The following is an 18589-nucleotide window of genomic DNA, read 5'->3' as shown; positions in this document are numbered from 1 at the left end:
GATAAAATGTTATGTTTGCCTCTTTTGAAAATAAATATATAAATATAAATATAATGTTTAAAGTTGGTTTCTGGTGTGGTTGTCTTTCCAGGCACCCACCCCCTCTTAGATGGTTGCCCTGCACTCCATCTGTGCTGTTGTGCATTAGAAATAACCTGTTCCAACAACAGGTGTCACTGTTGTGCTTCAATGGCACTTTTAATAAAACAGACATTTTATCTTCACAACAGCAATGTCTGGACATTGAAAGGAAGGGGAAATCAGGTCAGGGTTCTCTTTGCTGGCAGGCTGGTTGCTCTTGTTGAATATGGAGTTATTAAATAGCAAAACAGGAAGGGCTATTGGACACAGTGTAGGGAAGACAAGGCAAGTGCTGAACTCTCAACTCATGACAGGTAACTTTCAATGTAGCGCAGAGAACCCTGACCGCCAATCTGTCTCTCCCCTCCCTCTCGGTATTTACAGATAAAATTAATACATTCATTTATTTTCACTAAGTAACAAAGCTAATTAATCAGTAAGTAACGGAGATCACTTCACTCTTATTCAAGCTCTTGCAGTCCATTCCACTCACACTACTCACTGTATTTTCCCCATTGCTTCGCTCATGCCCACGCTGTTCATTACAGCCAGTGACCTTCCCTCCCCACCCTCTACAGCTCCCCTAACCCTGTATTATCTTTGAAATCCCATAAAACCATATTTGTAATAATTATTTACATGAGTAGTTATCTCTAACTACTCCATCACAAAACCATGGAACCCACCCAGACCCAAATTATTACTCCCTTCCCAAAAAAAGGTCACCCATCCTCACTGAAAAACTCAATGGAAAATAAAAAAAATAAAAAAAGTCAAAGAAAGGAACAAGAAACCCGAGTCTCACTGCCCCATTTGGAAACTGCCCGTTCCCCAACCATTCTAAAAGTGCATGCCGAGTTTTCAACAACAAACAAACAAACAAACAAACAAAGTGGGAGAAAAACTATACAACAGAGACCCTCAAAAATAATTTGTTCCTGCAAACATATTTGGACATTGACACTAGGTTAGAATTTTGGTGGCATTAACTCTCCTCTTGAGTTTTTTTGTTTTCTTTCGTTTTCTTTTTCAAATACTGAATTGTGTCGAGGGGAGATTCAAAGAGTCTAGGAGGTGGTACTGACAGTGACGGGCCCGTGACAGTGGGTCTCTGAGGCAGCAGTTGGCAATGGGGCAGTTTGGCAATAACACTGTCAAGAGTCAGAGGTGACGGGGACTGGGGTGACCATTGTGGTAGAGCTTCTGCTTGATGTGCACCATGTTGCCGCTGTTATCCTCAAGCTGCCGCAGCTGTGCACGTCTGCGCAGGTCTCGCAGGTTACAGAACTGTGGGAGCCATGACCAGGAAGGGGTGTCTGGAAGCAGGAAAGAGACAAAATGAGGTTGCGAGACATAGAAGTAGGACACTCAAAAATGGAGCAGACTTCATTAAGGGCATACTCTTTGCTGTTTAGACCTCAGGGTTTGTTTTTCCACTAGACTAAAGATGACTGCCATTCTGTTGTTTTGTATAATACATGTGAATGGGTAGTCCATATTCAACATTTAAATGTCACACTTTATACATTTTACAACTAGGTATAAAGACATGGTTAATTGTAGATACATCTTTGTATATCCATGTACTGTTGCCTGCTTTAGAGGAGAGAGTAAGAATAGTTAAATAAAGAGATGTGTCAGAGGTATAATGGTTGTGGAAATGGGATACAACACATTCTAAATGAACTCACCCCTTGAGCTCTTACTACAAAGTAGTATATTTTACAATTACGGTGTAATTTTAGGAAATAAGAGAAATGAAAATAAAATCATTATCTTTCTTAAGGTGTCCATTTCATTTTCTTAGCTTGCACAGAAAGCACTAGTTGTGCCAAGGGGGCTTTGGACTGACGGGAAGGAGTGGCGGGACAGAGAGAGAGAGAGGGGGATGAGAGATCCACAGACAACACAGCCGGTTACACATCACCCTGATGGAAGTGGTGAGGGGAGTGGGGGATGGATGGGGGGAGGGGGGTGGTGGTGGGAGCTGGAAGGAGTTGCTGGCGGGCAGGGGGGTGTGGGGAGCAGAGTTATTTATAGCAGTGAATGGGTATGCCATCTACAAGGACTGCTGTGAAGGGTATCCAGAGAACGCCAGAATAAGGGGCGCGTTTTTTTCTTCTTCTTTTTTTATTTTCTTCCTGATTTGAATGAAAAAAGAAGGCAATGGAGATGGAGCAGCCAGAATTGTAACACTAATGTAATGCAGGAAGCAGGGCGGGGGAAAGCATCCTTTGTGCAAATAGAAGAATACTAGATAGGGAAGCATTTGTGCTCAGTCATCAATTTCTATTATTGTCATTCTCAATTTTCTAATCATGCTATTTTGATTTTAATGAAAGATTCTTCTAAATGTCACACCCCTGCCAAAACTATTGAATTTGGATTGGGAAAAGAGAAAGAATTAGCAAATGGAAAACTGATTAAGAGGGAAGGTATATGTCAAGGATATACTGCAGTGAGCTGGAGGTGATCTATTAAAGATGGAGAAGGAAAGAATGAAGAGTGAGAGAGGATTCAAGAAATCAATGTGTTACACTAGATGCGGCATGTATGTATATGCGTGTGTATTTCTGTGCAAGGGAATGTGTGTCTGTGTATTTGCGTGCAAGGTGTGTGTATGTGTGTCCTCACACATGTCTCTCCCTCGCTCGCCTTCTCTTTCCAGCTGCTCTTGGTCTATTTATAGCTCGCCGAGAAGAGCGAGGGTGCAGGCGAGAGTGTGGATGTGTGTGTGTGTGTGTGTGTGTGTGTGGAGGCGTTGGGGGTGGGGGTATGGCAGTATCTCCCCTCACCGCCACCACCTCCCCAACCCCACCTACACCATCATCCCTACCCCCACCTGCCTTCAGCCTGCACATCGTACTCCATCAGCCTCACCTTCTCCCCCCATCTCAGGGAGGCTAAATGAGCCTGACCTGCCTTCCACGTCACACTCTCACTGGCTGCTGTGAGTGCACCACTTCAGGGGGATCCCCCACATTCCTTCTGAGACACATTTCACACCAGCCTCATCCCTTTTGTTCCTCCCTGGCTCCATTGAAAACGGAGCTTGATTATAGTATAGTAGTACATAGTGCTTGATTGTAGATGCTACCCAGCTCTGCTAGCTCTCATCATGCATGTAGGAGATATAGGTTTGTGCTCACTGCAGTGTTTTATGTGCTGTATATGGTTATAAGCACATCAATCTGCCTCTGAGCCTTGTCGTGCGGTGTATTATGAGCTGCCCTCTTCATGCTGAACTTGAATCTGTCATGGGAGTATGTTGTTCGTGCACATCAGCCCTGCCTGTTATTTCTCTCTCTCTCTCTCTCTCTCTCTCTCTCTCTCTCTCTCTCTCTCTCTCTCTCTCTCTCTCTCTCTCTCTCTCTCTCTCTCTTTTGTCTTGGTGTGGGTTGCCCCTCTTCTCATCTCTCGGTATCTCGACTGTGCAGTCCTCTAACAGGCTCCCTGTGGGATATTTGAACATGGTAAATCTGGAAGTGTTTTCTTCTAAAAGCTCCACTCCAGCTCCCAGTCTCCACATGGCTATCACTTAGCCCCTGAAGGACTATGCGGTTACAAAGACCCTGCCAGCATTTTGTTCCTGTGGTCACACGCTCTGTCTCATGTGAGCTGTCATACCGCAATGTGCAAGGGTAATTAAAGCAAACTGATGTTTTAGCCGGTGTTGTGAATGTTAATGAAACCATCAGTTTGATGAGAAAAGGGTCAAATGTTCTTTTCTCCTTAATAGCCAGCATCAGTCACTATCAAACACTATCAGCGATCAATAATACCCCACACATGTTACCAAATGATAACAGCTAACCTTCTGCATTAGAATAGAAGGATAGCAGGGCATTTAGAACTGTCATTTTTGTGTAAGTGGCACCCAATCAAAAGTCACTCCATTGCAGTTCTGACAGCAGATTTTCCACTTTAACATTTTTGAAAAACCTTTCTTGAATCTAGGGTTAGGTTCTTTTACACACTAAAATAAAAGTATGCAGTCTTGCACCCTATGGGTCCACTAGTTTGCATTCATACAGGATCCCTCAAAGCTTCACCTTCAAAGCCTCACACAGCATCTCTGATAATATTCATAGCCTCTCACCATTAAAGTAATATTCAAATGTAGTCTACTCTTTTTGCCAACAAGGAACCAATGTAGCTAAACTGTCAATGTGTCTCTGCCTTCCATCATTTCTCTCCCCAACACTACACCCTCCTCTGAACTGCTCACCGTAGTAGCGACTGGCCCTCCAGGCCCTGACGGCGCAGTGCAGAGCCCCATCCAGCCACAGCAGCAGCCAGCTGATGCAGAAGCCCAGGAGCAGGCCCAGCATCAGGTCCATCTCCTGCTTGGTCACGCTGTCACTCACAAAGTAGTTCTCCGACGAGTCCACCAGGGAGTGGTCCCCATCATACGGTATCACATAGTGAACATGGTGCCTGTAATGTGGGAGAGTGAAGATGTTAAGAGGAGTTGTAAGGCACCGGGTGACTGGGTGATTTATCAGAGGGGACACTGAAGGGGGTTTAGGCTACCAGCAAAATGAATAAATAGATGTCGAAATAACTGAAAGGAAAGGGTAAGCAAGAGAGCGGTGTAAAGTACAGGTAAACACTGATCTGGGTGTGTCAGAAAGCCAGCGTTCTGTCTCAGATGAGAAGTGACAGAGACTCCCAAGTCTTAAGCTAGACAGACACAGGCACCAAAGTTAAGGGGAGACCTGTAAACTTTAAAGGAAAACTATGAACAAAGGAAGTACTCTGAACTTCTGCTTGGAACCAGAACTACTAAAGGCTCACAAATCTAACTAAATAAAGCAAGCTTTTCTTTTTTAAGCTTTGATGTGTGTTATGTAACAAATGTGTGTCACTGCTTGCCTGAAGATCCTGTTTTTTTGTTTGTTTTTTGGAGGGGTTTTTTTGGGGGGGGGGAGTTGTGCCTGGAAACATGCTTTTTGTGGTTGGTAAGGTTAAATTGATTGTCTTTTAATACATTTCCAAAAGGAAATCACAGTTTAATTCTGACAGTACTCTCAAAAAGATCTCACATTGAAATGCTACAACACTTTCAACCTTTGCAGAAAATATTGCTGTTGCCCTGTGGGTATCTGTGTTTTCTTCAACCTAGTACCAACACAATTTGCAGACAAATGGTGTAGCTTAAAATTAGGCAGGACATGATTTAATACTTAGTTTGTTAGTTTGTACTGAAACTAAAGGCTCAGTTACTATACATCGTTATGATATTTCCCCTGCTACTTCTACACAACGTCACAAAGAGTATGTCTCAACCAAAGCATATGTGTTGCTGCATTGGGTTACAGAAACAATGTCTCTCACCGATGGCATACAACAACATGCACATGTACCCAACTGCATCCATGCGTACGTACACAATTGCGAACAGATGAAACAGCCATATGATGACTGCAATGTTTGAGCAATACGCTCTGTGGCTCATTTCACTCCCAGGGCTTTTTAACCAGCAGTGGGCTTCATGGAGAAAGCTTCTCCCTTAGACCGCTCAGATTTTATGGACAAGAATGATAACCTTCTCACAAATCAAACACACTGGGCATTGACAGTAGTTGATGGAAAGTATTACCAATTGCTCTCCTTACATGGACAAAGTGCTTCCACTTTTCATAGAATCCCCAAACCTCCCAGCTCTAAATTAAAGGGGAGTAGATGTCATGGAAATGTTGTAATAACCGGTGATTAGGTGTGACAAATGTATCATGTGAATTTCACTATATCTATATGATGTGTCTTTGTTGTCACTGACTTAACTAGAACATTAGAAGTCACAATGCAACCTCACACAGAGGGATTACTATTGTAAATATTGCAGTGGCCTTTAATCTGTGCCCAGTTTCATGCCATGATCATCGAATATGTTAAAAGGCTTTAATTACATAAAGCCACTGACAACAACACAGAGAGACACACATCTCTGAAACGCCTCTACAAGTCAAACATTAAATTATCAACAGCTGGACATTCGGAGGGTCATGCACTGTGTATGTTAAAAATGTAGGAATAGAAAAGCACACGTTCAGGTAAAGACAAAGATTGAATTGTATATTGCTTTCTAAAACAGTTGACCTGACAATGCTTAAGTACTGAATTAGGGAGCTACTGTAACATTGTGGGATCTTTCAGCTCATGTAAGGGCTTCACAAACAGTATTTATCCAGTGATAAAGAATGCTTAAAGTCAAGACCTTGCTGAACTTGGAACAAATCAGATTGAAACACTTTGCAACCTATTTTACAAATCTGTGAACCTCAGGCAATCTCGGTTCATTGTGTTCAGTAAGCACACATGGAGCAAACATGTGAAGCGGTGTATAATACCATCTGTGAGAATACTCATCAAATAAGACCATCCATTATGCAATGACCATGTAGGCACCAGACCAGCAAAATAGTTAGTTAGTCATTGTTCTGATAACACTGTGTTACAAACACTGACAGAACATCTTCCTTTTTATCTCTATGTGTTCTTTAGGAAGCTATTATCATTTTAAGGATGACCCAGTTTAATATCTCTTTATCAAATGAGCTGACACATTTCCAACGAAAACCATGGAAAACTGGAATAAAGTAGCTCTTTCAGTGAAAATAAAAAGTAGGTTGACAGCCTAGTGCAGTTGTCCAAGTCTATGGTGTGATATTAAAGTAATTGGACAAAAAGACTAGCCATATGACCAGTGTTGCTAGAGGATTGAAGGAATGCCATTCCACAATTTAGCGGATAATAATTTAGGCGAGGCAGCTCATAATCCTATGAAAAGTGATGTTTACGCGTGATTCTTAACTCTGAACCACTGGTAACCCCGTGTTGTCGCTTGACATAAGGTTTCACTCTTCAACCCTACTGGTATTAATCCGTATACTATACAGATTCTGTAAAGTAGGCTATAAAACCTGCATATGCAGCTCTCCGTCTGAACTCTCTCGCCTTATCGTATTTCTATGCATTCTACGATATAAGATGTGCAAATATTTTGCCTTCATCGACCCTTATCTAAAAGACAAGACTGCGAAATCCCAAATCCGTGAGGCAAGCTCAGAGAAACACCTTTATACGCAGAAAAGCCATGCAGAGAAACGAAGGAGATTCCATTCCACACCAACGTCAAATCAAGCCTCGTGTCTGGCTTCGTTTAAATGTTTTGTTGTAATGTACTGTTTGTAATAGAATTGTGGATTTGCATTACAAATGCAGTGTTTATAAGATGGACCATGTTCGCTTTCGAACGGTTCAGCACCAGGAATCGTCCAGTGACAGGCCTAGGAGCTGTTATTATTGGCTGGAGAAATGCCACTGCGCCTGATGATAACATTTGTTGGTTTAAAATGTAGGCCCTCTATTAAAATCATATGAAATGTACCTTCCACAGTTGCAATGACAGACGCGGTCCTCTCCTCGTAAATGCGGTAAGATGTAGTTGTGAAAGCGATCCAGTAGTGCGTTCATGTCCATTAAACACGCTATCGCCTGCAAAGAACAATTCGAGTCAACCGGGACATGACAAGCACTATTTCTAACAGAACAACCGCTACATAGACAGCTATAGTATAGGGCACTGTTACGGAAAACGAGTACAGAAATTATTTATAAAATGGACAAACACAAAAATACTGAAGGGAAGAGACTTGATTATTTATTTATAGTTGAGGTAATTATGGATGTAGGTAGGCTACTCCATAGGGGTCCGATTTATTTCTATACAGTAGCTAATTATTTTCTTAGTGCCACAGGACGAGCCTGTTGTTACATCCCATTGATTGCTTATTTCTTTTAAACTGAAAAAAATAAACTGGTTTGCATTTGAATTGTGAAAAGGTGAAAGTGCACAGGAAATTCCCTTACCATTACAACAGAGGCACCAAGGATCATGAAAATCATGGTGGTTGTGATCATATGCATCAAAACTTCCTAACTCGCCGTTGCCTCTTCCCCTGCGTACCCGTGTCTTTTCAATGGATCTGGATAAGCTCAGAGCTCTCTGTCCCGAGAGGAGACGCTCATTGATGCGCCCTTACTGCACCTGACTCTCAGTCCTGAGCTCGCCAGCTTGAAATACGTCCGTACGGTGCATAAGGTTGGGGTGGCCCGGTCTCACTGTCCCCCTTTTATTACCCTCGCGATCACGGTTCTCTCCCCCATCCAGATATGCGTTGGCTTGATGCTGCCGTACCGCTGATTCCGTAGTCCTGTGCCGGGCACGTCGTTGGAGGGTGCTGGAGAGACTGGTCCTACCCTGATTAGTAATGCGATGATTGTCTTTTTCTGTTGCGCTCCAAATTCATTCAGAATTTCATCAAGAAAAAAATAGAGAGCAAAAGATGAGCCAGTTGTCGGTCCTTAAAGTGAAGCGCATGGGGTGTCCATGTTTTAATATAGGCCTACACCAAACGCTTGGTTATGACTCCACTGATTCACAATTATCTTTCTGGAGAAGAGGTTTTTCAAGAATAATCTATAGGGTCAGCGTTGTCATGTCTGCCACTGCATCTTCGCGTCACACAAGCTACTTTCGAAAAATGAATGTTGATTATGCTGGAGGACGAGTCTGAGATCCTCCCTCCTTTGCGTCCAGTTGAGATCAGGCATTCGCATCTGCATTACCGCCTAGAGCCAGAGTCATGATTAAACCATCTTATTTTAGCCATCACAGCCCGAAGCTTTCTCTATCGTTTGGCAGTGCGTGTGCGTCTATGTGTGCGTTTGTGCGTGAGAGGGGCGAGAGAATGGAAGAGAGGGCGGGGTTGATGGGTGAAGGAGTGAGCAAGAATTTGGAGCGGTTACTTTATTTACTTTTTATGTAGCTCCAGCATAACCTGTCAGTCACAGCGGTGAACGCTGTGAATATATACAATCACATTGTTCGTAAAAACGTGCATGGAAACAATATTCGTGGAATTTCTCTATTGCTCTTTCTCTCTCGCGCGCGTTCTCTCTCCCCCCCCCCCTCTCTCTCTCTCTATCTCTATCTCTCTCTCTCTCTCTCTCTCTCTCTCTCTCTCTCTCTCTCTCTCTCTCTCCCTCCTCTCTCCCTCTCTCTCGTTGCAGTTGGTTTGGATTCTGCGCCATTTCGTTCTGCTTGTTCACAGCGCCCAGCTCATTTTCTATAGGTCCAAAACAGCACTGTGTTCGGCATTCTACTGGGACATATGTTCGGTATATTACATTTTAAGAAACGAAAGAGACAAAAATGACAACTGCCATGACATATATTGATATTGCTAACCAAACACCTTTCGAACTGCTGATGCAAGTTTCCAAATTGAAAGTGAAAGTCGAGCTCTTCAGGGTCAGAGTATCCTGTAAAATGTATTTAGCCTTTGAAACGATAAAGTATCCCGGCTGACATTGTATAGTCTAAGCAACCTAAACTAAGGTGCATGGACGTGGGTGGAAATAAATTGGTACACAAAAACATTTCAACCACCGAAAATACGTCATGATATAGTGACTTTTGGCCATGGTTCTAATGTCTATAATTCAAATGACCTGCATTCCTTTTTCAGGACCCTGGAGAGCACCTGCTACTGAGGTCCCGTGACTTAATTATCCCATGCTCTGACATTTTTTGGTTTCTGCTTTCATAAGTGAATCGTCCTACAACCACCCGAAGCAAAGTGCTGTGCGCACTCTCAACCCACACACACCTCCCACATAAGATGTCCCTCCAACTGTTTCGTGTCAAGAGGAACTCAGGGCTAAGATGGGCAGAGGCGATTCACACTGGTGAGAGGAAAAACTAGATGAATAGTCTGGAAAGATGAGACCCAGGGCACATTTCTTACTTCGACTCATAAATCTCCCCTCCCACCTCACACAAACACTGAGATTTCAGACAGAACTATGAGTCAAATTGACAAATTACCTTTTAAACTCTATGCATAGCCTACTTTGAATATTTTTTTTCACAGAGTTCTTAGGCCTGTGTGTTACTTGGTTGTCCTATTCCATCAAAGATGTCCAAACAGTATGTGTGGTAGCATATAAAACAATATGTTTTTGATTAAAAAGACGCACACAGTGTAAACTGCAACAAAATTGAAAAATATAGGCTAGTTATTATTACTATTATTATTATTATTATTATTATTTGTATTATCATTATTTTTAATAGGCCCATACGATTACAAATGTGTGATTCAAGTGTGTAGCCTATTGCATGGTAGGCTATGTTTTATTTCTGTATTTTTTCCCTGAAGATCTGTCCGTCTATTCAACGAGAGATGGTACAATTGTATTTTAATACAAATTGTAGTAACGAGGCCACCGTAATAATACCGGAAGTTCTGGTATGTGGCTAAAAACAAGCTAGCTAGTTAGTAAGGTAGGCATTTTCGTTTTCAAGTTGGAACTTTGCGTCAGGGCTGTTTGGGGCTTCGCTTTCGTCGGAGAATGTAAGTTTTGATTACACTGCAGTACTTTAGTTCGCTACAACCTATAAACATGCTGTCTATTCTAAAGTAGATAAATAATATGAATTCCGGGCTTTTATTTGCATTACTTGAGTTTCAGACAGCCAACCAACCAAGCTAGCTAGCTAGCGATGTTGCTAGTAATGATAGCAAGAAGGCTATCGATATTTGGTAGCTCATAATGGTACGCATCGCTAAAACATGTCAGCGATAATGGAATGTCTAAACAGCTTTGAAATATGTTTTTCATGAACAGCAGATGCATTTCCATGTTGAGGACACAGGACAATGGGAATGTTCATGTAGCAATTTAATCGTTGTTAGGCCTGCTGTTAGCATGCAGAAAGAAGTTTGATAGACGAGGTTGTGTGACGTAATATAACAGCTGGTAGGTAAACTAAGAATTGTTTACTATGTTCTATGCACGTCTATATGCTAATTAATAACTCAGTTGCACAATATGTTGTCATACCACATCTATGAAGATTATGATAGTAAGATTGTTATTAACCGGACCATTGACAAGTTTAAAACGGGGTTCGGAACGCTGTTTAATATGCTACATGGTATGGAATTTGCACAACCTCGATAGTCACTATTCGGTCAACAATCTTCATCTGATGGATTATAACACGAATTAAAAATGTTCCACAAAGAAAGCATCTCAACCTGTCAGTTAGTAAAGTGCATCCAAGGAAGTAACGTTATTTAGACCCTTTCAGTTTTTTTTTGCTTTTTGTTATGTTGCAGCCTTTTGCTAAAAATAATAAAATTATTTCCTCCCCCCTCATCAAGCAACACTCAATACCCCATAATGACAGAGCAACAACAGAATGTTATATTTTTTTTGCAAATGTATTAAAAAGGAAAAACTAATATCACATTGACGTTTAGACCTTTTGCTATGGTACTTGAAATTTGGCTCAGGCGTCCCTTAATTCTCTCGATCATGAGACGTTTCTGCACCATAATTGGAGTCAATTAAATTGATTGGCCATGATTTGGAAAGGCACACACCTGTCTATATAAGGTCTTAAAGCTGACAATGGACAGAGCAAAAATCACCAGGTTGAATAAACTACCTACAGAGCTTAGAGACAGGATTGTGTCTGCCAGGCTCTGGGGAAGGCTACAAAATGTTATGCTGCATTGAAGGTTACCAAGAGCACAGTGGCCTTCTAATTCCTAAATGGAAGAAGTTGGAAATAACCAGGAAATAACCTCTTCCAAGGTGACCAATAACCTGATGGTAACTTTGGCTGAGCTCCAGCGATCCTGTGTGGAGATGGAAGAAGAGAAGAAGCTCCACCGAGTTGGCTTTATGGCAGAGTGACCAGACAGAAGCCCCTCCTGAGTGAAAGACAGAGGAAAGCCAGCTTTGGAGTTTGCAAAAGAACAAGATTCTCTGATCTGATGAAACCAAGGCTGAACTGTTTGACCTCGATAAGTTTCATGTCTGGAGGAAACGAGGCACTGCTCCTCACCTGCAGGCTGCCAAATACAATCCCAATGGTTAAGCATGGTGGTGGCAGCATCATGCTTTGGGGGAGTTTTTCAGTGGCAGGGACTGGGCGACTCGTCAGGGTTGAGCGGAAAGCTGAACGGAGCAAACTACGGAGATGTCCTAAATGAAAACCCGGTACAGAGTGCTTGGGACCTCAGACTGGGCCTAAAGTTCACCTTACAACAGGATAACGGCCGTAAGCACACAGCCAAAGAATGCAGGAGTGGCTTAGGGATCACTCTGTTAATGTCCCAGCGTGGCCCTGACTTGAACCTGATTCACCTCTGGAGAGACTTAAACATGGCTGTCCACTGACGGTCCCCCATCCAACCTGACATTGGATCTGCAGAAAACAATGGCCAAAAAATAAAAAAAATCCAGGTGTGCAAATCTTGGGGGTCATACCCACGAAGGCTGTAATTGCTGCCAAAGGTGCTTCAACTGAGTCTACTGAGTAAAGCGTCTGAATACTTAAGCCTATGTGAATGTGATATTTCAGTTTTAAAAGGAAGGAAATGAGGACAAATTTATGGAAACCATTTTAGCATTAGCCTGCAACTTAACAAAATGCGGAAAAACTGAAGGGGTCTAAATACTCAGAATGCACAGTACATAGTGTAGAGACATTTTACATGCCTAATAGCATTTCTGTGATGGTTTAGTTTTTTCTTACACTTGTCATGACATTTTAAAAATCTACATCAGGATACTTATAGTTTGATAGTATGTTTTTACATACCACTTTTAGCGCACTTTGAATGGTGGTGTACATTTTTTTAAATTATTATTTATTTATTTTTTGCATTTGTATGGGCCCTGTAATTCATTGACTCCCACTTTCCATCTTTTTTCTTCTCTAGGTTGCCATATACATCATCATTTGATTGATATAGAGTGATCTTCTCCATCTACTGGTTGCCCCAGAGTATAAATAATTTCCAAGTAATTGCAATTGGCTGACAGAGCACAACCATGTCTAGGAAGCAGTCTGCCAAGCCGGTGCGAGGAAACAGGAAGTATGACTTGGAGAGGAAGCGTGATGAGCGTGCGGCCCGCCGGGCTCTGGCCAAAGACAGGAAGAATCGCCCACCGGGGGCGGACGAGGGCGAGGAGTTTGTCAGTTTCTCCAACCAGCTCCAAGCTCTTGGCCTGAAGCTGAGAGAGGTCCCTGGGGATGGGTAAGGTTCAAGGATTGCACCTTTCGTGCCACGGTTGACCTTTGCCTGTGTTTGTTGGGCTGCTAATTTGCTAATCTGTCAATCTCCCCATCCCCCCCTAGGAACTGCTTGTTCCGTGCGCTCGGGGACCAACTGGAGGGACACTCGCGAAGTCACCTGCGTCTGCGCCAGGAGACCGTTCAGTACATTAGTGACCACCGGCATGACTTTGAGCCTTTTCTGGAGGATGAAGTGCCCTTCACACAACACTGTGAGATTACAGGAACATTATGAAGGAGTGTAGTGGAAAAAATGAAATTCAAAGGACCTAACCAAGCTCAAAATGATGACTAGTTTTTTTTTTTGTATTATAGTGTCAAATCTCTCCCAGCCGGGGATGTTTGCAGGGAACGACGCAATAGTGTCCTTTGCTCGCAACCAGGAGGTTAAGGTCGTGATTCATCAGTTGAATGCTCCATTGTGGGAGGTGAACATCAGTTTTCCTGCTTTATTCTGTGACTGGTTCATTTGGCACATTAATCTATTTGATATTTTAAATGTTTGTCCATGTAACATTTATGTATATAAAAATATGATATTGTTTTTTCATTTAGATAAATGGGTCTGAGAAGCAGCTTTGTCGAGAACTTCACATTGCTTATCGTTATGGAGACCATTATGACAGTGTGAGACACATTGGTGACAACTCTGAAAGCCCATCTCATCTACGTATTGAGGTTTGTAACCATTGAATGTCCTTCTCCATTTGTTTTTATTTATTTACCCTTGCATTCTCACTTTTTTGTCATCACCCTTCCTGTAATATGCATTTACATCACAGAATCCAATAAATAAACATTGCTAAACCCCATGAAATATCAGAAATGGGTGTCATCATGTACTGTTCTGCAGTTAAGCTGATTTTAAAATACGCTTTCCTGGAACTGTCGTATCTGTCCACATCTCCCATTTGTTGACCTAAATTCTTTCCCACTGGCTCTGAAATGGCAGAACCTGAATAAGTCCCGGAGGCAGCACGAGTTTGGAGACGACCAGCTAGAGATGCACACGGGCCCGCCATCCTCCCCCTCCGAGGACGAGGATGTGATCCTCAGCTCTCTCAGGAGCGCCAGTGCCAACGGTCAGTCAATCAGCCTGTCAGTCTGGCCCCTAACCCGCCTCGGCATGCCCTTGGGGCGGCCCCCTTCTCTCCCCCTACCCCCCTTCTTAACTGGCATGTCATTCCCATCGCAGGTCAAGGAGAGAATCTGTGTCACTCAAGTGCCGCCACGCAGCCGTGCCACGCCGAGTGGCTGGAGCCCGATCTCAGCAACCGAAGCTGCGACGCCCACTGTGATTCGGAGACGGAGGCACACCACCCTGAATGTCGCTGCATGGCTACCGAGAGCAGTGACAAGACGGCACCATCAGAAGGCAGCACTGTGCAGAAAGCCAAGGTATCATTCTGAAATGTGAATGTGTTCTGAAACTACGTGTTGCTGAGAGTGTAGATGCACTTGACAGAAGGAGTGTAACAGTATTACAGTAACTGCGCCTCTTTTTTTTGTGATTCATGTTAATGGATATGTCCTGTTTATTGGAGTTCAGTAAACAATGTTGCTGATGAATGTGGCTCTTCAAAAGGATAAAATAAAAACTCATGTATAAAGAATTAACATTGAAAAGAATCAAAAAATAAATAAATTAAGACTAGGAAAAACACTGAAAAATCCATCCAACCATGAGAAAATATGACTAAATAGGGAGAACATTAAACTGGACGTAATAGTTTCCACTGTCTCCCTCTTCCCCTAGGTCTCTAACAAACAGAGGAAGGAGCAGCAGCGCCTGGAGAAGAAGAAGAGGCAGGAGGAGCGCCATCGGCAGAAGGTCCAACAGACCACAGGGTCACATGACCAGAATCAGAACTTACCCGAGCAGGTCACTCTGGTGCCCGCCCTTAACACTCTTAGCATCTAAGCCAATTGGTGAATGGTAGCAAGTACACTCATGAGTGTGGAAACAGCTGCTCTGAGACCAGTTCTTTTGTTCTATATGGAACCCATAAAGACGAAGCAAAGGAAGACCATTGCACGTGTGTTTGGATTGAGGAGTGACCCATTGATGCTTCTCTCAGGTGTTCTTGAACTAAATCATGTATGCAAGTGTGTGCAAGTGTGTGTGAGTGTGTGAGAATGGTGCAAATTATTTTGGTATTTGAGTGTTTCTGCCTGGCTTCACTGCTTTGTGGAGCCACAGCCTGGCTAGTCGACTGCATACAGTAAGCTTTTTTTTCAATCTTTTTCCCTCTTTCCTCAATCAGAGTTTACTCTGCCTGATTTCAGCCAAAGAGTCTGCAAGAATTTAAGAACTGAAAGGGAATTTAAGGAATGTGTTTGCTTAATGGGGGTTTCAGATGGGAATGATCTCGGTGTGTACCAGTTAAGCTATAGCCATGGCCTTTCCCCTACCTCTGGGACTAAATCATCACATGCTCCTCCGGACATGCAAGTGCTTCTGGTTAAACTAACTCAAACTTCAAGGCTTTTTCTTCTGTTTGGACTCTTCAAATGAGCAATCCTCATCTCTTCTTTGGAATGAAGTGCAATCTGACAATAAACGAGAATGTTGGCAATACTGAATCAGTATCTTAATGAATCTGACATGATGTGCATACTGTGGTGGGCGTTGAAAGCTGCTGTAAGCAATTTATATATATATATATACATATACAGTGTGTATATATATATATATATATATATATATATATATATATATATATATATATATATATATATATATATATACAGTATATATAAAATATCTTTTTGCATTCCTTAGCTAAGCTGGATTTACGACATAACGGCTATCGAGAAAAGGAAAAAGGAATGTCTCTCGGGCTCTCCTGGGTTCTGTAATCTATGGTCAAAGTTTCGGCAAACATTCGGCTGTGTTAACAAATCTAGACGCTTTCAAAGAAATTATTATTTAGTTTGTCTTGTGGAAGTAAGCAAGAACTGCTGTAGTTACTAACTGCACATATAATGTGAGAACAAAGGTTGCTTTTCTGTCTCCATACTAGGTCAGTCAAATTTAGCTTCACAAAATGAGATATGAGTGATCTTTAGGTAAAATACAGAGTGAACAAAGCACAACTACTGTCTTTAATCACTGTCATTTACAGTAAATTGCACACTGGCCCATGTCACACATTTATATTCTTTAATGTAAGCACTCGAAACACACTAGAAAGGCTACAATCAGTCAAGTATAAAGTCAAATGCATAGTAAGAAAATGAAGGTGGAACTGCTTTGATGAGAGCACCTGCTTTGGAAAAAACACTGTTTTTTTTATAAACCTAGAGATGTTACATGAGTTCTGTATTAAACATAGCTTTTACATTAGATTAGCACCAGCAAAACGAATAATCTCTGGGCCTTAGGACAATAATGTATAACAGTGTGTCAAAAATAATATGCCAGCCCAACAATGAATAAAAGCCAATCTTCACTGGTGACCATCATATATTCCCCAGTAGAGATGTTCCCAGTTGCCATTCTTCTGGACTGGCAAAGACAATTTGTCCAAAGCAGACATTTAGAAGCATGTTGCAGGAGATGTTCTATTGCGGGTACAGAAACTGGGATAAACCTACAATACAGATATCTTCATATTTTCTGGCAGTCTAACGTAGCAGTAGTATGTGTATGTGCATGTGCATCTATAGTTATTAGCTCTTAAAAGGCGCGAAACAAGTACATCATGGGAAAATCCACAGGGAGGCAGTAGAGCTTTGTAAACACATGAGAAAGTGCTTCCTGTGGTTCTGCTGAAAAACGTGCTAGGCCATACTTGTATAATCACAAGGGAAAAAATCAGTGGCTTTTTATATACACAAAACTGCCTAAATGAGTAACTGCTGATTTAGCTCTAAGCTCCTGACTGGGTGACTATGGAACGAGCCCTCGACTACACAACAACATCTGTAACATCTTTGGGCGAAGAACATCTGCAAGCTGTTTTTCAAAAGAGGGCAACCAACTGTCCGTCCCTGATATTTCACTAACTGCTGAGGTTTTGGCGAGCAGAAAAGCCACGGGGATGGAGAAATTTGCAGCCCTTGTTTTTTTATCCCTTCATAAAAAGCTACACATCTCCCATGTTAACATGAGGTTATATCATGATGCCCATGGTTTTTCTTATTGTTCCCTTTACAAAGTGTGTAACAGTGAAGTGGGAGTATTCTGTGTAACTGTGGCCACATTATCCAAAGGCTCTGGGCAATCTATTCCGTAAGACTTAATTTTCTTTTACATTCCCCTTTCCCTTCGTAAAGGAAATCGAAGAGCACCTGTAGCTACTAAAGTCGGAACCTTTCAGTAGTGCTATTAGTGAGTGTTTGAAGTGACGCAAAGGAAATGCCAGTGGTAGTTCTGAGGTTTCAGGGTCTGTTTTCAGTCAAAGGCAACCAAGTGCTGATTGTTAACGTGTGTGTGTGTGTGTGTGTGGGGGTGTGTGTGTGTGTGTGTGTGGGTGCAGGCGTGCGTGTAGGCATGTGTGCGGGGTGAGTAAAAGACAGGGGCCTCCTGTCTGTTGGTGATAAGTGCTCCAGTGATTTCAGAGGTCTGGTCTCCCTTCTCCAACTCTATCCTCCCATCCATTCGAAGATGCTCATTGGCTAGCTTCTGCAAGGGGCACATCACATGGGCTAAGACTTGTAGCCCCAGGTCAAAGCATCTGCACACAAGAGCATACATGTTATAGAGTAAACACCAATCATGTGTATGATTGCATTTTTCCTTTATTATTTTCCATATCTTTAGCTGTGCACAGTGCTTGTTTTTGTTGTGCAGACTTTGATGAACTTTGAACTGACCAACAAAACTCATAGCGCTTCCATTTATCAATTTGTCATATGATTGCTTGTATGATGAGCACACTAGTATTTACTTCCTAATTTGTACTTTCAAGCCCAAGATGTCAGTGCCTTGATGACACGGACTCGCACTAACCTTTGAAGTTGGCGGAACAGCACAGACCCTCTCCCCTGGCAGTGCGGTAGACCGGTGATACGCAGACGCGGGCGCTGGGCGGCATGTTGTTGAGTGTGGTGGTCAGGGAGGTGGGCGGCAAGTACAGGGAGGAGCCGGCGCCCGCCTGACTCGGCCGGCTTTGATCTCCCTCCCATGTGACCCAGTAGCCGCGCAGCCCATCCTCCGCCCCCTTCCATTGGACCTGGACAGAGTCACTTCCCACTGTGGTGAGCTGCAAATCCGCAAGGGCTGGCAACACTACGAGAGAGAGAGCAAATGACAGAAAGGGAGAGAGAGCAAAGAGAGGGAGGCAAACAAAAATAAAATGAAGGCGTGGTGGAGGTTAAACCCACTTCGGCTTAAGAATTTTG

General features: G+C 42.6%; 3 protein-coding genes across 3 annotated transcripts in view; 1 reads left to right on the top strand and 2 right to left on the bottom strand.

The window, feature by feature from the left end:
- Nucleotides 1-1242: 1242 nt before the first annotated feature.
- Nucleotides 1243-8013, bottom strand: tmem240a (transmembrane protein 240a; the record flags this gene model as incomplete). Its single annotated transcript, XM_080853347.1, has 4 exons — nt 1243-1397; nt 4310-4518; nt 7475-7581; nt 7957-8013. 4 exons carry the CDS (start codon nt 8011-8013, stop codon nt 1243-1245), a joined length of 528 nt encoding a protein of 175 aa, XP_080709473.1.
- A 2412-nt stretch (nt 8014-10425) lies between these two features.
- Nucleotides 10426-15819, top strand: otud3 (OTU deubiquitinase 3). Its single transcript, XM_080854541.1, has 8 exons — nt 10426-10505; nt 12888-13205; nt 13307-13455; nt 13559-13671; nt 13799-13921; nt 14196-14325; nt 14439-14641; nt 15000-15819. The coding sequence occupies exons 2-8, from the start codon at nt 13000-13002 to the stop codon at nt 15162-15164; spliced, it is 1089 nt and encodes a 362-aa protein (XP_080710667.1). The 5' UTR covers nt 10426-10505; nt 12888-12999; the 3' UTR covers nt 15165-15819.
- A 515-nt stretch (nt 15820-16334) lies between these two features.
- vwa1 (von Willebrand factor A domain containing 1) overlaps nt 16335-18589 on the bottom strand; it is a 7907-nt gene continuing 5652 nt past the window's right edge. The window contains exons 4-5 of the mRNA XM_080853820.1: nt 18198-18562; nt 16335-17922 (exon numbers count right to left, since the gene is read on the bottom strand). Coding sequence (XP_080709946.1) covers nt 17894-17922; nt 18198-18562 — 394 coding nt within the window. The 3' untranslated portion in view covers nt 16335-17893. The remainder of the gene's footprint in view (nt 17923-18197; nt 18563-18589) is intronic.

Source organism: Sprattus sprattus (assembly GCF_963457725.1).
Source record: "Sprattus sprattus genome assembly, chromosome: 16".
NCBI lineage: Eukaryota > Metazoa > Chordata > Actinopteri > Clupeiformes > Clupeidae > Sprattus > Sprattus sprattus.
Note: the sequence above shows the minus strand (reverse complement) of the source record. Positions and strands in the feature narration are given on the sequence as shown.